General features: G+C 40.1%; 1 protein-coding gene across 1 annotated transcript in view; it reads right to left on the bottom strand.

Moving 5' to 3' along the window:
- Positions 1 to 8,058: 8,058 nt before the first annotated feature.
- The window catches only part of fer1l4 (fer-1 like family member 4), an 84,216-nt gene continuing 66,640 nt past the window's right edge, over positions 8,059 to 25,634 (bottom strand). Inside the window, 7 exon segments of the mRNA XM_062986245.1 lie at positions 8,059 to 8,392; positions 12,094 to 12,194; positions 13,195 to 13,496; positions 16,593 to 16,834; positions 17,037 to 17,135; positions 20,185 to 20,270; positions 21,709 to 21,890. Of these exon segments, the coding sequence (XP_062842315.1) occupies positions 8,212 to 8,392; positions 12,094 to 12,194; positions 13,195 to 13,496; positions 16,593 to 16,834; positions 17,037 to 17,135; positions 20,185 to 20,270; positions 21,709 to 21,890 (1,193 nt within the window). The 3' untranslated portion in view covers positions 8,059 to 8,211.

Genomic DNA, 25,634 nt, shown 5'->3' with positions numbered 1-25,634 from the left:
TTTGGTGATAAAAATAGTGAATTTTAAAAGAAAGTATTTCACTTTGAAGCCATGGAAAATGTAAACGCAGTGGATATTTAAGGTTTTCAGCGTTAAATTGGTAAAAATGGCGTTTACACGGCAGAAAAACTAGTGTTTCTTCTTTCTTTACTGACGCTCGGTGCGACTGAATGAATTCGCTCGCGCACTGAACACATTGACGTTCCTGCAAGCTTCACGAGCTGCTGAGTGAGACTAGTGCGCATGCTCTGTAGGGTAGCTCGCAGCCTGATGAATACTTTTTTTTTTTGACAATATAATAATAATTTTAATGTTTAATTTGAATGAAAATGCTCTGTCGATGTTTATTATATACATTTCATATTTTATTTACATTTCTATTTTTATTTTTGCAAATGAGTAAAGCAAATGTGTTTTTTATTCCAGAATAATAGTTATATTTTAGAATAATGTGTGTATTTATTTCTATATAAACTCTTTTCTTGCAGGTTAAATATTTATAAAGTTTTTTTTTTTTAATGAACTTTATTGAACAACAAATATATTACAAAAGAATACATCAATCACAGCCAAGATGTTTGTTTGTTTGTTTATTAGGATTTTAACGACATGTTTTACACTTTGGTTACATTCATGACAGGAACGGTAGTTACTCATTACACAAGACTCATCAGTTCACAAGGTTATATCGAACACAGTCTTGGACAATTCAGTGTCTCAGATTCACCTCACTTGCATGTTTTTGGACTGTGGGAGGAAACCGGAGCACCCGGAGTAAACCGACGCAGACACGGGGAGAACATGCAAACTCCACACAGAAAGGACCCGGACCGCCCCACCTGGGGATCGAACCCAGGACCTTCTTGCCAGCCAAGATGTAACATATACAATGAAAATTATACAATTATTAACTAAAAATTGCTCGAGGTTATAGAAATAGAAATGAAATAAACTAGAAAAAAAATTTGCTCAAGCAGGATTTTATAGGTAATACCATTTAATGATTTTTTAAAAAGACCTTAAGGGATAGAGAAGTTTTCTAGCAGTGTTAAAGTACGTCTTGCCTTCACATTTTTACAAAGTTTTAATGTATTAATGTACGATATAAAGGATGCCTTAAAAGTGTTGAAATTTGGTCTATTATTCATAAATTTACAACAATGAATGTGATATTTGGATCATATTAAGAGAAGGTTGACAATATAAGTCTCATCTGAATTCAATATGTCATTTTTAGTTATTCCAGATAGAATTAATTCAGTTTTCAATTTAAGGTTATAGCTAATTTTTCTATTAATACAATTATTTAAATCAGTCCAAAAAATAATCCCAAAATAAGTGAATAAGGGATTCTTCATATTTGTGACAAAATGAACCTTCAGCCTGAAGAATACAGTGGTACCCACACACGTGCACGCACATGCACGCATAGTCGCGTACACACACACTGAACAGAACCGGCTGACTCCCTGTTAAGGGTGAACTTCCTGCCTTAACTTACCGGACTTACAGCGACCCAGGTCATTGTAAAAAATAAATAGTAATAGAAACATTCCACCAACAAAGGGCTTTTTCTGCACCACTACTAATACAGCAAATAGTACACTATATTGCCAAAAGCATTCGCTCATCTGCCTTCACACGCATATGAACTTGAGTGGCATCCCATTCTTAATCCATAGGGTTTAGTATGATGTCGGCCCACCCTTTGCAGCTATAACAGCTTCAACTCTTCTGGGAAGGCTTTCCACAAGGTTTAGGAGTGTGTTTATGGGAATTTTTGACCATTCTTCCAGAAGCGCATTTGTGAGGTCAGACACTGATGTTAAACGAGAAGGCCTGGCTCACAGTCTCCGCTCTAATTCATCCCAAAGGTGTTCTATCGGGTTCAGGTCAGGTTCTTGGTTCTTCCACACCAAACTCACTCATCCATGTCTTTATGGAGCTTGCTTTGTGCACTGGTGTGCAGTCGTGTTGAAACAGGAAGGGGCCATCCCCAAACTGTTCCCACAAAGTTGGGAGCATGAAATTGTCCAAAATTTCTTGGTATGCCGAGCTAAACTCCTAAAAAACAACCCCACACTATAATCCCCCCTCCACCAAACTTTACACTTGGCACAATGCAGTCAGACAAGTACCGTTCTCCTGGCAACCACCAAACACAGACTCGTCCATCGGATTGCCAGACGGAGAAGCGTGATTCGTCACTCCAGAGAACACGTCTCCACTGCTCTAGAGTCCAGTGGCGGCATGCTTTACACCACTGCATCCGATGCTTTGCATAGCACTTGGTGATGTAAGGCTTGGATGCAGCTGCTCGGCCATGGAAACCCATTCCATGAAACTCTCTACACACTGTTCTTGAGCTAATCTGGAGGCCACATGAAGTTTGGAGGTCTGCAGCGATTGCCTCCGCTGACCCCGCTCTGTCATTTTACATGGCCTACCACTTCGTGGCTGAGTTGCTGTCATTCCCAATCACTTCCACTTTGTTATAATAGCACTGACAGTTGACTGTGGAATATTTAGTAGCGAGGAAATTTCACAACTGGACTTGTTGCACAGGTGGCATCCTATCACGGTACCACACTGGAATTCACTGAGCTCATGAGAGCGACCCGTTCTTTCACAAATGTTTGTAGAAGCAGTCTGCATGCCTAAGTGCTTGCTTTTATACACCTGTGGCCATGGAAGTGATCGGAACACCTGAATTCAATGATTTGGATGGGTGAGTGAATACTTTTGGCAATATAGTGTATGTGCACAGAAACAATGAGATGAGGAGATGAATTTGGGCTCACAGCATGGGGGATGGGAATTAGGCCGCTAACACAATAAACAACATCTTTAGGAGCTGTCTATTCTAAAAATAGCACAGGTACTCCTAATTTTTGCAATTACATGTGTTTTAGCCACAACAACTGCTAACAGGTGTAGTAAATCAAATGTAGCCCCAAGCTGGGATTTCTGTGGTTTAAGCACAAATTAGCCCAACTTGGCGAGATTTGTGTGTGTGGGACTATTTCTGAAGAAGAATAGGACACAGAAGCACTATGCCAAATTTCATGTAAATGTAAGTCTTGTTTTGCGTAATATTATTTTGCACGTTATACACCATATACTGTATATGCCATAGCATACAGACCTCCTATGGTATGTGCCTTTAGAGTTTCATCAATTAAATGCTTTCTGAGTTACAACAGTATACACCGATCAGCCATAACATTAAAACCACCCCCTTGCTGTTCTTTAATTGTCAGGACTCTCCCAGGACCACTACAGAGCAGGTATTATTTGGGTGGTGGATCATTCTCAGCACTGCAGTGACACTGACATGGTGGTGTGTTTGTGTGTGTTGTGCTGGTATGAGTGGACTAGACACAGCAGCGCTGCTGGAGTTTTTAAATACCGTGTCCACTCACTGTCCACTCTATTAGACACTCCTACCTAGTTGGTCCACCTTGTAGATGTAAAGTCAGAGACTATCGATCATCTATTGCTGCTGTTTGAGTTGGTCATCTTCTAGACCTCCATCAGTGGTCACAGGATGCTGCCCAGGGGGCGCCATTGGCTGGATATTTTTGGTTAGTGGACTATTCTCAGTTCAGCAGTGACAGTCCCTCAGCACTGCTGTGTCTTATCCACCCATACCAGCACAACACACACTAACACACAACCACCATGTCATTGTCACTGCAGTGCTGAGAATCATCCACCACCTAAATAATACCTGCTCTGTAGTGGTCCTGGGAGAGTCCCGACCATTGAAGAACAGCATGAAAGGGAGCTAACAAAGCATGCAGAGAAACAGACGGACTACAGTCAGTAATTGTAGAATTACGAAGTGCTCCTATATGGTAAGTGGAGCTGATAAAATGGACAGTGAGTGTAGAAACAAGAAAGTGGTTTAATGTTATGGCTAAAGTTTAGAGAGGCACATGTTGCCATCATAGCAACTTCTTTTCCTGGTATGGTCATGGTTTTATTAGCAAGGCAATGCAAGGCCTCATTCTGCATGTGCTAGAAAAACATGGCTTCAGTCATGTGCTTGCATGTGCTTGACTGCCCTGCCTGCAGTCCAGACCTGTCTCCTATTGTAAAAATATGGCACATAATTAAGAGGAAAATCAGACAAAAATGTCCACAGACTGTTGGGCACCAAAGCAAGAATGGGCAAAAAATTCCTTGCAAAACTGCAACTATTAGTATCCTCAGCTGCCAAATAATTAAAAATGTTATTAAAAAGGAAAGTTAATATAACACAATATAAAATACAATCATGTTTATCTGTGAAAACACTGGAAATCTTTACTTTGTGTTTTGGTTAAATTTATTGCAGTACAACACATTCATTATTTACTATTTATTTATTTATTTATTTATTTACTCATTATTTACTCATTATTTTTCACTCTCGCACTCTTTCACTCCTTGGGGCAATCTTGAGTAGCCAATCCACTCAAAATGTTAAGGAAATCAGAGAACATAGTGAAATTTATCAGACAGGGAAAGAAAATACAAAATACATTTATTTAATCATTTATTTTTTTGGTCTGTCTGGGTGAAAAGACAGATCCATCAGACTTAGATCAGATTCACACAAATCAACTCAAAGTTTGGCTTTAGGATAACATTTAAATGATACCATACAAAACTTGACAAAGGCAAATAGCTAGGAGTATAATTCTGAAATGATTATAAGATAAATCAGGTGCATTTGTTTAAACTAATGCGTGGTGTTTTATTGAAATTCTAAAATATACACTGATGAGGAATAACATTATGACCACCTTCCTAATATTGTGTTGGTCCCCCTTTTGCTGCCAAAACAGCCCTTGACCCCTTAAGGCATGGACTCCACTAGACCCCTGAAGGTATGCTGTGGTATCTGTAACTCCTGTAAGTTGTGAGGTGGGGCCTCCATGGATCGAACTTGTTTGTCCAGCACATCCCACAGATGCTCGATTGGTTTGTGATCTGGGGAATTTGGAGGCCAAGTCAACACCTCAAACTCATTGTTGTGCTTCTCAAAGCGTTCCTGAACCATTTTTGCTTTGTGGCAGGGCGCATTATCCTGCTGAAAGAGGCCACAGCCATCGGGGAATACCGTTTCAATGCTTAGGTAGGTGGTACATGTCAAAGTAACATCCACATGGATGGAAGGACCCAAGGTTTCCCAGCAGAACATTGGGTCAGCATGGGCACCCTGACTGGTCTGCGGCCCTGCAGCCCCATACCCAACAAACTGTGATGCATTTTGTATTCTGACACCTTTCTATCATAACCAGCATTAACCTCTTCAGCAATTTGAGCTCGTCTGTTGGATCGGACCACACGGGCCAGCCTTCGCTCCCCACGTGCATCAATGAGCCTTGGCCGCCCATGACCCTGTCACCAGTTTACCACTGTTCCTTCCTTGGACCACTTTTGATAGATACTGACCACTGCAGACCAGGAACACTCCACAAGAGCTGCAGTTTTGGAGATGCTCTGACCAAGTCATCTAGCCATCATAATTTGGCCCTTGTCAAACTCCCTCAAATCCTTACGCTTGCCCATTTTTCCTGCTTCTAACATCAACTTTGAGGATCAGATGTTCACTTGCTGCCTAATATATCCCACCCACTAACAGGTGCCGTGATGAAGAGATAATCAGTGTTATTCACTTCACCTGTCAGTGGTCATAATGTTATGCTTAGTCGTTGTATAATTTAATCAAGTAAATGGGACAGAAACACAGCACATCACATCAATAACATATGTTTATAATCAGAGCTGGTAAAATATAGAAGTATTGTCAACAATAATAATAATAGTAATAATAATAATAATAATTCATTGTCTGTTTTACACATCGCATTTACACACACACACACACACACACACACACACACACACACACACACACATACACACACACACACACTTAAGGCAATTTAATAGTTCCAGTTAACCTGATTGCATGTTTTTGAACTATGGGGGGTAACCGGAGCTCCTGATGGAAATCTACACAGACACAAGGAGAACATGCAAACTCCACACAGAAAGGACCTGGACCACCCCTTTCCAGGAATCAAACCTAGGACCTTTTTGCTGTGAGGTGTTACTCACCGAGAACTTTATGTGAAAAGTGCTTTATATATTAATATGTTAAACAAAATTTTTATGGTAACTTATGGTAACCGAAAAGTCTGCACACCCCTTTCACCTTCTCCATTTTTTATTATGTTACAGATTCATTCCATAATAGATTGAGTTAATTTTTTTTGCCTCAAACATCTACACACAATCACCAATAATTACGAAGTGAAAACAGGGTTTAGAAAATATGTAATTTTATTCTACTGACAAAAATGGTTTATTTAGAGGTTACATATCTGTACACACCCTTAGCCTAATACTTGGTTAATGCACCTTTGGCAGCAATTACAGATTCAAGGCATCTTGGGAAAGAAGCTATGAGCTTGGCACACTTGTTTCTGGACATTTTTTGCCCATTCCTTTTGGCATATCCTTGCAAGCTCCATCAGGTTGGATGGGGAGTGTCGGTACACAGCCGTTATCAGCTCCATCTACAGATGTTCCTTTGGATTCAGGTCTGGGCTCTGGCTGGGCCACTCAAAGACATTCACAGACTTGCTCCGAAGCCACTCCTTTGTTCTCTTGGCTGTGTGCTTTGGGTCGTTGTCATGTTGGAAGGTAAACCTTCGCCCCAGCCTGAGGTCCAGAGCGCTCTGGAGCAGGTTTTCTTCCATGATCTCGGTGTACTTAGATGCATTCATCTTTCTCTCTATCAGGACTAGTCACCCCGGTCCCACTGCTGAAAAACATCCCCACATCATGATGCTGCCACCGCCATGCTTCACTGTAGGGATGGCATTAGCCAGGTGATGAGCGGTGCCTGGTTTCCTTCAGACGTGACACTTGGTATTCAGGCTAAAAAGTTCAATTTTGGTTTCATCAGACCAGAGAATCTTGTGAGTCCTCTAGGTGCCTTTTGGCAAACTCCAAGTGAGCTGTCATGTCCCGTCTGGCCACTCTGCCACAAAGGCATGATTTGTGGAGTGCTGCCTGGATGGTTGATCTTCTAATAGGTTCTCCCATCTCCACAAAGAAACGCTGGAGCTCGGTCAGAGTGACCCCCGGGTTCCTGCTCACCTCCCTGGCCAAGGCCCGTCTTCCCTGATCGCTCAGTTTGGCCAGGCGGCCAGGTCTAGGAAGATTTTTGGTGGTTCCAAACATCTTCCATTTACTAATGATGGTGGCCACTGTGCTCTTTGGGACCTGTAAAGCTGCAGCAATTTTTCTGTACCCTTCTCCAGATCTATGCCTCGACACAATCCTGTTTCTGAGGTCTGCAGATAATTCCTTTGACCCCATGGCTTGGAGTTTGCCCTGATATGCACTGTCAACTGTGAGACCTTATATAGGCAGGTGTTGGCAATCCCCGATCATGTCCAATCAATTAAATTTACCACAGGTGGACTCCAGTTAAATTGTAGAAACATCTCAAGCAGTATCAGTGAAAACAAAATGCACCTCAGCTCACTTTTGGGTGTCATATCAAAGGGTGTGCACACTTGTGTACATATGATATTTTACATTTAGATTTTTAATAAATTAGCACAAATGTCCAAAAATCTGCTTTCACTTTGTCATTGTGGCTATTTTGTGTAGAATTTTGTGACAAAAATGAACTTCATCTATTATAGAATGAGTCTGTAATGTAATAAAATGTGGGGAAGGTGAAAGGGGTGTGCAGACTTTCCAGCTTGGCTGTATATTAAAACTAATTTAAATTTAAAATTGTAAAACTTAATTCCTGATTTCATTCAACAGTTTTCACTTAAGGACAAATGTTTACCTACACTTGTAAGAGACATTTATGTCATTCTTAACATTTCTGCAACGACTCCTTTTTGAGACTTAATAAAACTTTAATAAATGTATGTATGGGCTGAATTAAGCTCTGATTTTATTACAAATACAAACATATTCTAATCAGAAAAAAACCTTTAATATAATACAATGTATAACAGATATGCAATGATAGGAACAGCATAAAAATCAACAACCCAATGAGACTCAGAATCTAAATACAGTGCTTCAGTCTATAACAAAAAATAATTAAGTCATTTGAGCAGCATGTAATTACTATTTAGGCAGTTTGTTCTTCTTTATAAGAAACAAGGCTAGATGCATGTTTCCTAATTAGCCATTAACAATAAGCTGACTGATGTGTGTTGGTAAGGTGTACAAGATAAGGGCAAGAAACAGCGTCAGGATTGCTAGAATAACCAAAGCAATTATATATTTTTTGTATTTCTTCCAGATGAAGTATACAAACGTCTTCAATGGGTTCACAAACCAGTTGAAGGACGTCTTGGGACGACTGTAAAAAAAAACAAAGTAAGATTAGTTATAGCCAATGTCTTGTGAATTAAGCAACTCAAAGTTGGAAGTTTGCTGAGATTATGAACCAACCTAATGACAAGTGAATGGATCAGATGTGTTTTTTACAACTACCAAACCAGCACTGTTTACTTAAGCCACACTTATGCCTAGTTTACACTACATGATTTTTGCCCTGTTTTTCGCTTACTGACTGGTCGCCGTTAGATGTGGCAGCTCTGAGGCAACTAGGCGTTCGCTCTGGGATCGAAACTTGGCTCTCGATCACTATGTGTGAACTGTTCATCGTCTAGATCTGAGCGGCTCGTCGACTGAAGAAAGATATCTAGCATGTTAAATATCTGGATCAGTCAGCGATTTCAAATCGTGTCGTATGACAGGCTTTGCGAGCAGGTTGTGAGTGCCAGCGAGCGCTGTGTCGAACTACAGCCAGTGATAATGCAGGATACGGGGTGAGGGGAAACCCGGGGGAGGAGTATAAAAACATGAGACAGGGGCATAATATAGTTTCTATCAGAAAACATCGGCACACACACAAGCTTTACAGTATTTGTGGCTTATCATCCACGGCAAACCATAATATCAACGCTGCATTGCAAGAACTATTTATTAACCTCCAGCTCACTACAAAACAGACGATCCCTGCTGGTCGCGTTGCCCAATACACTCAGATTCATTTATTTTTCCAACTTGCTTTTATGCTGCACATCAGCACACAAACAACTTCGATGCTCGCTTCTGCTGGTGTGAATTTTTGGACGTGGTATCATTAAACCCCTGGTGACTTCTCGTGTGTGTTTTCATGACAAAGCGTAGTTTGGGAGACCAGACAGACTCGTCTGTGTAGTGTGTGACCCCCGCCGATCAGTCGTGTAGTGTGAAATACACAATGACTTAAAAGACTCCCGATTGCAAGAGATCCAGCTGTGTAGTGTGAACTGTACAGCAATCTGACAGATCCCGAAAGTCGTGTAGTGTGAACTTGGCATTATGTTTAAAAATGCCTGTTGGGTGTTTGACCCATCTTTGTTGGTTGAACAAGGAGCATATGATCAGTTTAGATCCAATTGGAAAAGGCCATATCATTCTTGTTTGGCACTTGCAGTGAACAAACACTGTTCATGAGCTATGAGCTTTATAGCAGCTATAGTCAGAGTGAAATTATACATGCATTATTCATATTAGTATTCAGTCAGTATGTCTAGACTTAATTGCCTCTTGGACAGTTACATTTTTTCATATCTTTATTCATTGCCTGTTTTACGACCGCTTTATCCTATTCAGGGTTGCGGTGGGTCCAATTCACTGTTCGAAAGGCAAGACACTCCTCAGATAGGTCGTCAGTCCATCAAAGGCAAACACGCACACACATATCTAGGGAGAGTTTTTTTTCTATTTATTTATGCATTTTCTTCTGATTTAGCTTAGTCATTTTGTCCTCCACTACTGAGGATTCCCGATTGCATTTGAGGAGGGTACATTTGTCTGCTCACGCTCCCTCCGACACATGTGCAGTCCTTCAAACCTTCTTTTGCGCCCGTGCTACAGTGGATTAGCACATGAGGCTCATCCACTTTTTGCACAGGCGTCTCGGTCTGCTAACCAGGGTCCTTGCATAGCGTTTGAAGTAGTGGTGTGCGATACTGCAAAATTTGGTATCGATCCGATACCAAGTAAATACAGGGCCAGTATCGCCGATACTGATACCGATACTTTTTCCTTATTAAGCAGCTTATTTATTTTCATGTAGGGAAGAGCAGTGTGTCATGATTTATGAGGTGAACGTATCATCAATATGCTTTGATGACTAAATGATTTTGTGTTAATTAGTTCATTATGTGCATGTGAAAACCCACTACAGTTTTTAGGCGAATAAAAAGTAATTTTATTAATGTAATAAACTTTAATGAAGTCTGGGGTTTTCTTCAAAAACAGTTATATAATAATAAAACATAATTCCCCCTCTTATTGCACTTTCTGGATTTTTTAAAAATAAAGTACACAAAAATATTAAAGAACGTCAATTCTTTTTTTAGTGAAAAAAGTTGAAAGTTTTTGTTTCTAAACAATAATAAAATAAAACTAAATTTATTCCTTTCACTGCACTTCTCTGGCTTAAAACAAAGTACAGTACAACATTATAACTGAAGAACAAATGTTTTAAAACTTGAAAACTTTTTTTTAATTTAATTAAATGTATTTAATTCACTGACGGACAATATCCACAATTTTTTCTCTTTGCCTTTCACTTACTGCTGTATGTATTTTCTCTCAGCGTCGCTTAGTCACGTGACGGCACGACAATAAAACACAGCAGAGCAGGGAGGAGCAAAGTGTGCATGTTAGATGTACAAGAGTGGTGTTGAGCACACACACACACACACACACACACGTCTACTTTTTGATAAAACGTGAGGAATGTACTGCACGTAGTGGAGAAATAATTGAAACTAAAGTATTGATCCCATCACGATAGGATCGATCCGATTCCAATACCAACGTTGGTATTGATACTATCTATATTTGGATCGATCCGCCTACCACTAGTTTGAAGACCCCACACACTTGACGTCCGGTCATTTTCCCACCCAGCAGACACGGTGGCCAATTTTTGTCTGCTGCAGGCACTGTCGATTGTGCCCAGCTGACCAGTAGCAGAGCCGAGACTCAAACCGGGGTGTTTAGTGGAAAATCCAGCCATGCCACCTGAGCACCCAGATACTAACTAGTATCTCTAGTTAACCTGACTGTTTGTTTTGAACTGTGAGACACAAGGAAAACATGCAAACTCTACAAACAAAGGACCTGGACCGTTCCACCTAGTGTTAATGTCATCCCATAAACGTAAATAACTGATCATGACCTTGTTTAACAGGCCATTTACAAACAACCGCCATTAATATGAATATGCCCCCCATTTGCATCTATAACAGCCTCTTTTCTGCGACGGCTTTCCACAACATTTTGGAGGGTTTGTGAAAATTTGTTCTAATTAAAAAAACAATTCCCACAATGAAGGGCAATACAGAGGGTTTCTCTTATGCTTGGGGAACATTCCTGGAGTTTTTCTCTGATGTTACTTCCCTTGACATTCCAGACACTCCTTGAATTGTTTTTACTGTTATAGGGTTGTGGCTAGCTCATGTACTAACAATTGAATGTCATGCTGTGATTTATTGTATATATATTTATACACATGTGTGCTTATACTACTATTATGAATACATATATATTATTACTAGTATTATTATTCGATTTTAGTACTATAATTACCTATTTTAATTATTATTTATTTATTTATTTTTATTATTATTATTTTATTTTTTTTATTATTAATTTTAATTAATTTTATTTTAATTTATTTATCTGTTTCTTTTATCTATTATTTCCACTCTCTTTTAAGTCCACTTTTTGTGAACAGAGGGGGGCTGTTGAAGTAGGTCCAACTGGGAATCAGGGAGGGGGGATAGGTTTTTGTGATGTGGCAACTTATAATAATTTTGTAATAATATGTAAACGCTACATTGTGGTTGTTTAATTTTTTTCCTGTCTTTGTCATATGTACTGCAAAACCTTAATAAAAAGAATGTTAAAAAAAAAAAAAAAAAAAAAAAAAAAAAAAATCCCCAGCAGTATATGACACTACATAAAACCTCTAGTCTGTATGTTCTGTTCACTTACTTTGGCTTTTCTAATGGCTCTGGTTCCTTGCGTGCTTTGCCCACAGGGTTCTTCTCCGCCTCTTCAGCAGTAACCAATTGGAACTCAGCTTCCACTTTGCCCTTCAAAACAAAAGTGAAAAACAAACCCATTTGAACTGATACTCAACAGAACAAAAAAATAATGTTTACTTAGTAGTCTGTATTGTTTTGGGTTTTTTTTTGCATCCCCCCCAATTTTCCTCCCAATCCAGTCATATCTAATCACAATGGATATTGCATTATGCTTCGTCTCTACTGATGTTGAACTCCAACCTGGTTGAGGAAAGCCGAGACTGACACATGCCCCCTCTGACACGTGTGCACTAGTCGACAGCATCTTTTCACCTGCACGTGGACACACCCTGTCCATATTATCCCTCGTCTCTGTGCAGGTGCCATCAATCAGCCAGCAGAGGTCGTAATTGCATCGGTAATGAGGTCCCCTCTGGCACCCTGCTCTTAAACAACAGCCAATCGTTGTTCATGTAAGAGCTCGTATTGACGAGTTTGAAATGTCAGCTCTGGTATATGGCTGCTCAGGTGGCGCAGTGGTAAAAACACATGCTGGAACCAGAGCTGGGATCTTGAATACATTGTATCGAATCTCAGCTCTGCCGGCTAAGGCTGAGTGGCCACATGAGCAACGATTGGCCTGTTGTTCAGATGGGCTGGACTAAGCCGAATGGGGTCTCTCTCCCATGACTGGTGCAATTACGACCTCTGCTGGCTGATTGATGGTGCCTGCACAGAGATGAGAAAAGAGTGCTCTTAGGGTGTGTCTCTCCGTACACAACGCTGGGCTATACTGCACTCGTTGAAGTGTGGGTGATAAGATGCATACGGCATGCTGCCCACGTGTCGGAGGGGGCATGAGTTAGCTTCGTTCTCCTCAATCAGAGCGGGGATCAGCATTGGTGGAGAGGAAGCATGATGCAATCGGGCAATTGGACATGCTAAAAAGGGAGAAAAAGGGAAGAAAATGCATATATATATAAAATGCTTTGGTATATAAGATTATACTAGAAAAACGAATCATACCAAAACAGCACACAACAGTATAATCTCTTTTAGCAAGTAATACCATTAAGAGAAAGATATTTCCACTGCTGTCCACAAACTCCAGGTCCTCTGGCTTCATTTGACTGCGCTTGCTTTTCTTCTTTTTCTTCTTCTTCTTGTTTTTCTTTTCTTGTTCAGCCTCTCTGGCCTCCCTCTCGATGTCCTCCTGACTCTTTTGTTTAATGAGTGGCCACCAGCCTTTCATCCTCTTGCTGCGGAAGATGGAGAACCGAGGCGTGGCCTTGTCTTTGGCCATCTGCACGCTGCACTGCTCAGAGGATTTAGCTGCACGAACCATGTCGCTTAGTCGAAGTTCAATGGAACCTTTTGAAAAAATAAATAATAAAGAATTTCATATTAATGCAAATAATAATTAAATAATTGACTTTTATGATGAACCTGAGATATTTCATGTTTTGTCTGCTTAACTTAATTTCATTTATTAATAAACATCCATTCCTGCATTTCAAGCCTGCAACACATTCCAAAACAAAGTTGGGACAGTAAAGCATTTACCACTTTGTAATGTTGCTATTCTTTTTCACCACACTTAAAAGACGTTTTGGCACTGATGATACCAAGTGATTTAGTGTTTCAGCTTTTATTTTGTCCCATTCTTCCTGCAAACACGTCTTAAGATGTGCAGCAGTACGGGGTCGTTGTTCTCCACACATTCTCTATTGGGGACAGATCAGGACTGCAGACAGGCTAGTCCAGTACTCGTACCCTCTTCTTCCTCAGCCATGCCTTTGTAATGTGTGCAGCATGTGGTTTTGCATTGTCTTGTTGAAAAATGCATGGACGTCCGTAATAAAAACAACGTCTTGAAGGCAGCACATGTTGCTCCAAGATCTCAATGTACTTTTCTGCATTAATGCTGCCATCACAGAAGCGTAAATTACCTTTGCCAGGGGCACTAAGACAGCCCCATACCATGACAGACCCTGGCTTTTGGACTTGTTGCTGATAGCAGTCTGGATGGTCCTTTTCGTCTTTGGTCCGCAGCACACAGCGTCCATTTTTTCCAAAAAAAGACCTGGAATGCTGATTCATCTGACCACAATACACATTTACACTTTGTGATGGTCCATCCTAGATGTTTCCGAGCCCAGAGAAGTCGACGCCGCTTCTGGACATGGCTTCTTTTTTGCACAGTAAAGTTTTAAGTGGTATTTGTGCATGTACAGTGTATCACGAAAGTGAGTACACCCCTCACATTTCTGCAAATATTTCATTATATCTTTTCATGGGACAACACTATAGACATGAAACTTGGATATAACTTAGAGTAGTCAGTGTACAGCTTGTATAGCAGTGTAGATTTACTGTCTTCTGAAAATAACTCAACACACAGCCATTAATGTCTAAATAGCTGGCAACATAAGTGAGTACACCCCACAGTGAACATGTCCAAATTGTGCCCAAATGTGTCGTTGTCCCTCCCTGGTGTCATGTGTCAAGGTCCCAGGTGTAAATGGGGAGCAGGGCTGTTAAATTTGGTGTTTTGGGTACAATTCTCTCATACTGGCCACTGGATATTCAACATGGCACCTCATGGCAAAGAACTCTCTGAGGATGTGAGAAATAGAATTGTTGCTCTCCACAAAGATGGCCTGGGCTATAAGAAGATTGCTAACACCCTGAAACTGAGCTACAGCATGGTGGCCAAGGTCATACAGCGGTTTTCCAGGACAGGTTCCACTCGGAACAGGCTTCGCCAGGGTCGACCAAAGAAGTTGAGTCCACGTGTTCGGCGTCATATCCAGAGGTTGGCTTTAAAAAATAGACACATGAGTGCTGCCAGCATTGCTGCAGAGGTTGAAGACGTGGGAGGTCAGCCTGTCAGTGCTCAGACCATACGCCGCACACTGCATCAACTCGGTCTGCATGGTCGTCATTTCAGAAGGAAGCTGACGCACAAGAAAGCCAGCAAACAGTTTGCTGAAGACAAGCAGTCCAAGAACATGGATTACTGGAATGCCCTGTGGTCTGACGAGACCAAGATAAACTTGTTTGGCTCAGATGGTGTCCAGCATGTGTGGCGGCGCCCTGGTGAGAAGTACCAAGACAACTGTATCTTGCCTACAGTCAAGCATGGTGGTGGTAGCATCATGGTCTTGGGCTGCATGAGTGTTGCTGGCACTGGGGAGCTGCGGTTCATTGAGGGAAACATGAATTCCAACATGTACTGTGACATTCTGAAACAGAGCATGATCCCCTCCCTTCGAAAACTGGGCCTCATGGCAGTTTTCCAACAGGATAACGACCCCAAACACAACCTCCAAGATGACAACTGCCTTGCTGAGGAAGCTGAAGGTAAAGGTGATGGACTAAACCCAATTGAGCACCTGTGGCGCATCCTCAAGTGGAAGGTGGAGGAGTTTAAGGTGTCTAACATCCACCAGCTCCGTGATGTCATCACGGAGGAGTGGAAGAGGATTCCAGTAGCAACCTGTGCAGCTCTGGTGAATTCCATGCCCAGGAGGGTTAAGGCAGTGATAATAATGGTGGTCACACAAAATATTGACACTTTAGGCACAATTTGGACATGTTCACTGTGGGGTGTACTCACTTATGTTGCCAGCTATTTAGACATTAATGGCTGTGTGTTGAGTTATTTTCAGAAGACAGTAAATCTACACTGCTATACAAGTTGTACACTGACTACTCTTAGTTATATCCAAGTTTCATGTCTATAGTGTTGTCCCATGAAAAGATATAATGAAATATTTGCAGAAATGTGAGGGGTGTACTCACTTTCGTGATACACTGTAACTCTGTATTGTAGTGCTTGATAAAGGTTTGCCGAAGTAATCTCTCACCCATGTGGTTATATCAGCTATTGTTGAGTGGCGGTTCTTGATGCAGTTCCGTCTGAGGGATCAAAGATCAAAGGCGTTCAGCTTAAGCTTGTGCATTTGGCCTTTACACACTGAAATTTCTCCCATTTCCTTGAATTTTTTAATGATATAATGCACAGTAGATGGACAAATATGCAAATCCCTTCCAATCTTTCTTTGAGGTTCATTGTTTTTAAACATTTCAATCATTTTCTCACACATTTGTGGACAAACTGGAGATCCTCTGATCATCTTTGCTCATCAAGCACTCAGCCTTTCCTGGATGCTGCTTTGGACCAAACCATGATTACAATCACCTGTTGACATCACCTGTCTGGAATCACATCATTATTTAGCAGAATCATATCATTCTAGCCCTGAATTGTCCCCGTCCACACTTTTTTGTAATGTGTTGCAGGCCTGAAATAGAAGAATGGAAATATATTAACAAATTAAATGAAGTTGAGCAGACAAAACATGAAATATCTTGGGTTCATCCTGTCTGCAATCAAATAAAAGTCAAAGTAAATGTGAGGAACACTGCATTTTTAGAATCTTGGAAAAAAACCAGACAACTCACCCAAGAAATCATTGGACCCAATCCGATCATAGTCCCAGACTTGGAGTACCAGCACTGCAGGCTGCCTAAACTCTGACTCATCTATAGAAAAGATGGAGTCCTTCTTTTTATATATGATTTCTTTCTCTGTGGGCAGGTAGTCAAAATGGAAGACAAAGCGCCAGTTGAAATTGCCTTCTCCTGTCAGTGAATTAAAATGCACATCTGTCTCCTGCTTCTCATTCTCCAGTCCTTTAACCCAGCTGTGGACACAAGTTTAATAAAAAAACAGTCAGTCGTGATGAGGAGTCATTACAGTGATTGTGTAGGCCTGTACAAAGCATGTCCTGACAAGAACTAACATCTGGAGCCATTAGAAGATGAAACTGTAAAATATGAAGCTTTAGTGGTAAATTATTATGTCTGATTAATGATGGGGATTTTCGTATGTGTATAGTGACGTACCCTTTGACATAAATGTCACTGGACAGCGCTCCTGTAAAGGGGTTGACATCATCTAGTACAACATCATCTGTGTTCCATATGATCACCCGTAGCTCATAGCTTGAGGAAAAAAAGGTAGCAAAAGGGCAAAAAAGAAAGAGGGAGATTTATTTGTATTCTCGGCCATTGCTCTATCAAATTCATGATACAAACTGCTTCCATTACTGATGTTTTAATAATACGACCTGAAGTCTTGTGAACTATATACTGTGCTTATTGGTCAGAGCCATCAGAGCTTTGAAATTAACATACAGTGTATCACAAAAGTGAGTACACCCCTCACATTTCTGCAAATATTTCATTATATCTTTTCATGGGACAACACTATAGAAATAAAACTTGGATATAACTTAGAGTAGTCAGTGTACAACTTGTATAGCAGTGTAGATTTACTGTCTTCTGAAAATAACTCAACACACAGCCATTAATGTCTAAATGGCTGGCAACATAAGTGAGTACACCCCACAGTGAACATGTCCAAATTGTGCCCAAAGTGTCAATATTTTGTGTGACCACCATTATTATCCAGCACTGCCTTAACCCTCCTGGGCATGGAATTCACCAGAGCTGCACAGGTTGCTACTGGAATCCTCTTCCACTCCTCCATGATGACATCACGGAGCTGGTGGATGTTAGACACCTTGAACTCCTCCACCTTCCGCTTGAGGATGCGCCACAGGTGCTCAATTGGGTTTAGTCCATCACCTTTACCTTCAGCTTCCTCAGCAAGGCAGTTGTCATCTTGGAGGTTGTGTTTGGGGTCGTTATCCTGTTGGAAAACAGTTTTCGAAGGGAGGGGATCATGCTCTGTTTCAGAATGTCACAGTACATGTTGGAATTCATGTTTCCCTCATTGAACTTCAGCTCCCCAGTGCCAGCAACACTCATGCAGCCCAAGACCATGATGCTACCACCACCATGCTTGACTGTAGGCAAGATACAGTTGTCTTGGTACTTCTCACCAGGGCGCCGCCACACATGCTGGACACCATCTGAGCCAAACAAGTTTATCTTGGTCTCGTCAGACCACAGGGCATTCCAGTAATCCATGTTCTTGGACTGCTTGTCTTCAGCAAACTGTTTGCGGGCTTTCTTGTGCGTCAGCTTCCTTCTGGGATGACGACCATGCAGACCGAGTTGATGCAGTGTGCGGTGTATGGTCTGAGCACTGACAGGCTGACCTCCCACGTCTTCAACCTCTGCAGCAATGCTGGCAGCACTCATGTGTCTATTTTTTAAAGCCAACCTCTGGATATGACGCCGAACACGTGGACTCAACTTCTTTGGTCGACCCTGGCGAAGCCTGTTCCGAGTGGAACCTGTCCTGGAAAACCGCTGTATGACCTTGGCCACCATGCTGTAGCTCAGTTTCAGGGTGTTAGCAATCTTCTTATAGCCCAGGCCATCTTTGTGGGGAGCAACAATTCTATTTCTCACATCCTCAGAGAGTTCTTTGCCATGAGGTGCCATGTTGAATATCCAGTGGCCAGTATGAGAGAATTGTACCCAAAACACCAAATTTAACAGCCCTGCTCCCCATTTACACCTGGGACCTTGACACATGACACCAGGGAGGGACAACGACAAATTTGGGCACAATTTGGACATGTTCACTGTGGGGTGTACTCACTTATGTTGCCAGCTATTTAGACAATGGCAATGGCTGTGTGTTGAGTTATTTTCAGAAGACAGTAAATCTACACTGCTATACAAGCTGTACACTGACTACTCCAAGTTATATCCAAGTTTCATGTCTATAGTGTTGTCCCATGAAAAGATATAATGAAATATTTGCGTGAGGGGTGTAAATGTATATGTGAGGGGTGTACTCACTTTTGTGATACACTGTATATACAACAGATCTCCTTCTATACTGTTATAGTTGGTTGTCTTATATGTTTAAAAGATTAAAAACAAAGTCCACAGTACATCAATTTAGTCCTTTACATTAAATTTAATACATACAGTGCCAAGTTAGCAACTAAGCATTATTTTACCATCAAGGCTAACACTTAAGCTACCTGAATGAAGTCTCATTGATTGATATAAAATAAAAAAAGAAATAAAATAAAAGAAATAAATTTAAAAAACAAAAACTTCCAGCCAGAGATGTAGAAGCTAAATAATTAATTACATAAAAGTTTTTTTTTTAATTGCAAAACCAAATAAATATTGAACAGGGTCATTCCTACAATTTGGTGCCTTTTGTGTCCCCAGTAGTGATCATTGCATTTATTTTACATTTTAAACAATACAATTTCTAAACATCTTACTGTAATAATTAACACTTTTAAATACTAAACTAGTGATGGATATATGAGGTTTAATCATGAAAATATCTCTGTCTTTTAATACTGTTTAAAAGCTTTGCTTAAATCCCTCTAAACCTTGGATTTTTTTTCTTTACGAGTTTCATTTTATTGCTGATTATAAGGTTTTTCACATCACACATCCCTCAAGTTGCTGTCCACCCTGTTATCTCTTACTACTGTCTCTTAAAATAAAGAGCTGTATTGCATACTGACATCATTTCCTGGAGCTCACATTATCTTTTTGGAGGGAAAACAACTGTGAAAGATGAGTGGCTTATTTAACTCCTCATTTTAATGTTGTTTTTTTTACATTTTATCCTAAAAGTCTTATATGGTCAACCATAACATGTCCACCCTGTTATGGGATATATGAGAAAAAACAATACGATTTGATCATTTAAAAAATTATCACACTAAAAAGCAGAGAATTCTTTGTCCGAATTCACTTTTATGCTAGCTAATGGCTAATTTTATGTTCGAATGTCCACCCTGTTACAACCGAATACGTAACAGGGTGGACGTCACAGTGTAAATGAGGTGCATGTGTAATTTAGCTTGAACTATATTAGTTTGCAAAAGTATAACGTCCTTTTTATCATAAAACACGAAAAACTAATTAAAAATTTTGTTAATTTTCAAAAAGTTTTAAGGTCCAAAAGGCACCCAATCCCAGGAATGACCCAACAGTGTTAGGTAAAACTGTTTGCTTTACAACTGTAGCACTTTTGTCTCAAATTCTTGCTGCACAATTGTTCAGAATGAAATGATTATATAGGTCTATCAAGATGGAGCAGTACCTGATGGGGAGTCTGGGTTTGATATTAACAGGGGGAGGAGCAGGTACGTCCACAGGAAACATGTCAATCCACGTGTGAACATAGCCCTACAACATCAAAAAGAAAGACCATTTAAGCATTACACTACAAAATCTAAAACAACAACTAGATCAGGGCTATTTAACCTTTTTGGCAGTACGATCAATACAGGTATTTACATCTGTTCCTAACTGCCACTTAATACAGTGAAGGATTCAAAGCGGCAGTCATGGTTTTGGTTTTAATATGTATAGTATTGCATTGGAAATATGTACATTTTACCAAACTTTGCGGGCCCAATGGTGTAAATACTCTTTCCTGATTGAGTCAACACACTCAAAAGTTGTTATATGGTCAAAATAAAAGTGAAAAGTCTACAGAATATATTCAATTGCCAGTCAGTGTGGTTCATCATTTACTGCCAAACTGTAAGAGAATTATTAATTAAAAGAGAAAATCACATTTCTCAATGCAAGACTGCATATAAAATAGGTCTTTCCCCATCTACTGTACATAATACTGTGAAAAGATTAAGAGTAAGACTGTTTAAGCATTACACTAAAAAACCTAAAACAACAGCTAGATCAGGGCTATTTAGCCTTTTTGGCAATACGATCAATGCATGCATTTATGTTTGGAGGATGTCAAAGATGCATTTAATTCACAATATCTGCTCCTAACTGCCCACTTAATATGTACATTTTGCCAAACCTGGCAGGCCCTATGGTGTCATTACTCTTGATTGATTTCAACACACTCAAAAGTTGTTATATGGTCAAAATAAAAGTGAAAAGTCTACAGAATATATTCAATATATTCAAGTTACACTGTTTTGAAACATTCCACAAAAAGCAGATGTGGATTTATATTGACCAGGTATAAAAAGAGAAGAGGGGTCATGGCTCATTACTTACTGCCAAACTGTAAGAGAATTATTAATTAAAAAAGAAAATCAAGACTGCAAACAAATTCGGTCTTTCACCATCTACTGTACATAATACCATGAAAAGATTCAGAGGATTCTGAGAAATCTCACTTCATTTAGGGCATGGCCAGATGCATAATTTTCAAACCTTGCAAAAATGCACTGAATGCAAAAAAAGAAAAAGAAAAACATTGGCTTAAATCAAATATATTTGCAAAGTATGCATAACAAAACTATTTACAATTAATAAAAAAAATTAATCAAAACCCATTTGTCCTGAATATTTGGATAATTTAGTACAGACTAAATTAATCATACACTACCAGTTTAAAAGTAATGGTATGTTAAATTAGTACACCAACAAAAGTATTGTTTTCTTTTAGCATATAAATTAATAGAAGGTGTTTAAAACATGAACGAGCTGCATTCAGCTCATCTGTACAACAGACCTGTGATAGAGCCAACAAAGGCTACAGGGATCTAAACCAAACCTATGTAACCATGGTTTCTGAATTGCCCCAAGTATGTGACTAGCTTGTCTTTTAGGTTGCAAAGTGTAAAACTGAACAATAGTGTCTAACCTGGGGCAGGCCTGGTTTATCTGAGTTGAGCAGTGACCGGACCTCCACATGCTCAGGCACCAGGGGACACGCTCCAACACAAAACTCCCTCATTTCCTCCCAGCGCTGCAGTACACTCAGAGCCTTGTGCTCATCCATCTCTGCAAAGTCATCCTCGGTCTTCATGTTCTTCTTCAGTAGCTCTGAGGAGAGGAAGGTAAATTGTGCACAGGCACATGTTTAATAACTAGTATGGTAGTTTGTGTATTACATTAAAGGAATACATTGAAATAATTTTAGGATTTGATCTTGATCCACCACATATGTAGCATAGGGGGACCAAAATTAGAGTATGACTCTATAAACAAAAATATAATGTACTGTAATGCTGTAGTGTAATGTACTCAAGGCCTGTGGGCCAAATCCAGCCCGCCACGTCATTTTACGTGGCCCGCGAGAGCCTTAAGACATGTGATTGCCTTAAAATACACTGTAAAATTGTACATAAACTGCATCTCCCACAATGCATGTCCGCATGTGGGAGATGCATCACAGCACTAGATGGCAGTGTTTCTACAGCTTTTAACTGATGCAGAAGAGATAATTGAAGCAGAAGGAGGTAATTTAATGAAAGATGGGAAAGTGAATACAAGTTTGTGCTTCAAGCGGTACGTCTCTTGTGTTATGAGGCCGTGTCTGTGGTAAAGGAGTACAATATAAATGTAGATATACAGTACATTATAAATATACCGTATAAATTTGCCATTTTGACACCAAACACAGAATTTAGCCTCCAAGAAAAACAACAAATTGTCCAAGACTTAAAAGACAGACTGCAATCACAACAGCATATGTTACAATCGACCCTTCGAGGGCCACCATAATACATATGTGGCCTTCGGTGAAAATGATCTATTGGATACTTGGCATCCACAGGGGCAAATGTCAATTTATAGATTAAGGACATACAGTTTTATTGAGAAATTTGCTTTCTAGGCAACCAACTGTCTTATTAATATTTTGGGCCACCATGAGCCACTGGACCAGCTTCATTGTAAATGGAAGATCATTCCTCAAAATATATTTCCTTAACTGGTACTTTCAAAATGGTGAACAGAACACACTTCAAAACTTTGGTCCACAATCTACTATTTAACACAGTTGAGATCTGGTGACTGTATAAGTCATAGGCTATAATTTACTTTTTTATTTGTTAAGCCATAACTTATACAAGGCCAAAAGGACAAAGGAATGGTGTGATATGTGGACAATGTGAAATAAATTAAGTAATCGGTAAAAATAATATTACACTATTTTGCAGTGACCCTTTCTTTTTTGTATTTTCTATTTATCTACACCCCGTGTTCTCCCGAACTAGTCAAATTCAACTACTTGATCGTAATTCACTTCTACTAATGCAGACCCACTCCAACACATGTGCAGTACTGACCACATCTTTTCACCTGCACAAGGTGCATTCATATGGGGGATCTGTTTCAAACATGGAAAGTCACACACTCACACATCTCCATTATCCTTCATCTCACTGTGCAGCCACCATCGATCAGTCAGCAGGGGTCGCAACTGCAGCAATTATAAGGAAACCCTGTTGTCCCACCCCTTACAAATACACAGCCAATCACGTGTCTGTGTGAGTGCCTGGTCGGCCGATAGTGTAAACCTTTCTTTAGGGTGACAAGCGAAACGAAACCATTCCGACATAAAGCAAAGACTTCTTGTTTAATTTACTTAGATCTTTTTAAATAGCCCTGATTAAATATGCCTATTGGATATTCCATTCTCAAACCATGGGCATTAATACTGAGTCCCCCACCATTTGTGGCTATTACCGTCTCCACTGTTCTGTAAAGGTTTTTCACAAGATTTCCAAATGTGTCTGTGGAATTTTGTCCCAACAGAGTAAAACGAGCATTTGTGAAATCTGGCACTGATATTGGGCGAGAAGGCCTGACTATCAATCAATGTATCCCAAAGATACCCCCTGGGGATAAAATCAGGGCTCTGTGCAAGCCATTGGAACGCCTTCACACCAGCTCATCAATCCATGTCTTTATGCACCTTTGTGCACAGGGACAGGTCCATGCTGGAACAGGAAAAGAGCTACAACTGTTTTATACATTTGATGGTTAAATAAAGAACTAAATAATAACATCAGTTATTTAAATTAATTTGACCAATAAGCGTATGTTTGACTGAGAGGAAATTTGGCAAGATGATCAGAAAAATTCTGAAATGTGTGGTTGCACACATGTTGAGCTTGGTTGACTAGACAATGTACCAATTTTCCAGCAATAACATTGGCATAGCAGGTCTGTTATTTGGTGATTATATGTAATTATCCAAGTTTTCTCTTAGTATAATGTTATATTTTGGGTTATCCTGATCTTGGCAAGATACCACTGTTTATTATAAATTTTAATGTGCGCAGTCAAACTAGCACTAGTCTGTATGTTCTTTAAAAGTGTATGTCAACATTAGTGCTGGGGTGGCATAGTTGTCTAATGCACTAGCAAACCACTGCTGAGATCTCAACTGTGCTATCAACCAACCAGGCACGATTGTTATGGTTATCTGTTATGGTTGAATGGGTTCCCCACTGCGGATGCAGTTGTGGCATATGCTGGCTGTTTGAGATGCCTGCATTAAAGATAGTGGTGTGTAACTGACCATTTGCGTTACTGCTCACTATATGACCCTGTCCTTGATCCACTGCACACGTTTTGAAGGGGGTGTGTGATATTGTGCATCTTTCCTCGATCAGGGTGATGGGTCTGCAGCAAGGAAACTACAATGGGGAATTGGATACAACTACTAGCTTACAACTAAATTGTATTTAGTAATAATTGTAAGTCACTCTGGATAAAAGCTTGTGCTAAATGCTATACATGAAAATGCAACTAGATTAGAAGGAAAAAGAGAAAAATGCTACAATAAAATAATATGACATGCCTGTAAATGTTTCTATTCATTCATTTGATATGTAATTACTTTTTATTATTATCGTTTTACACTGATCAGCCATAACATTAAAACCACCTCCCTGTTTCTACACACACTGTCCATTTTTTCAGCTCCACTTACCATATAGAAGCACTTTGTAGTTCTACAATTACTGACTGTAGTCCATCTATTTATCTGCATGTTTTGTTAGCCCCCTTTCATGCTGTTTTTTAATGGTCAGGACCCCCACAGGACCACTACAAAGCAGGTATTATTTTGGTTGTGGATCATTCTCAGCACTGCAGTGACACTGACATGGTGGTGGTGTGTTTGTGTGTGTTGTGTTGGTATGAGTGGATAAGACGGTGGAGTGATGGAGTTTTTAAACACCTCACTGTCCCTGCTGGACTGAGAATAGTCCACCAACCAAAAACATCCAGCCAACAGCGCCCTGTGGGCAGCGTCCCCTAGACCACTGATGAAGGTCTAGAAGATGACCAACTCAAACAGCAGCAATAGATGAGTGATCGTCTCTGACTTTACATCTACAAGGTGGACCAACTAGGTAGGACTGTCTAATAGAGTGGACAGTGAGTGGACACGGTATTTAATAACTCCAGCAGTGCTGCTGTGTCTGATCCACTCATACCAGCACAACACACACTAACACACCACCACCATGTCAGTGTCACTGCAATGCTGAGAATGATCCACCACCTAAATAATACCTGCTCTGTGGTGGTCCTGAGGGGGTCCTGACCATTGAAGAACAGGATGAAAGCAGGCTAAAAAAGTATGTAGAGAATAGATGGACTACAGTCAGTAATTGTAGAACCACAAAGTGCTCCTATATGGTAAGTGGAGCTGATAAAATGGACAGAGTGTAGAAACAAGGAGGTGGTTTTAATGTTATGGCTGATCAGTGTATATTTATAAGTGTGTTCCTTAGCGTTGGTAATAGAAATTGCAAGTATGCTACAGATGTG

Source organism: Trichomycterus rosablanca, chromosome 24 (assembly GCF_030014385.1).
Source record: "Trichomycterus rosablanca isolate fTriRos1 chromosome 24, fTriRos1.hap1, whole genome shotgun sequence".
Lineage (NCBI taxonomy): Eukaryota > Metazoa > Chordata > Actinopteri > Siluriformes > Trichomycteridae > Trichomycterus > Trichomycterus rosablanca.
This window is presented reverse-complemented; position numbering and strand designations above follow the sequence as displayed.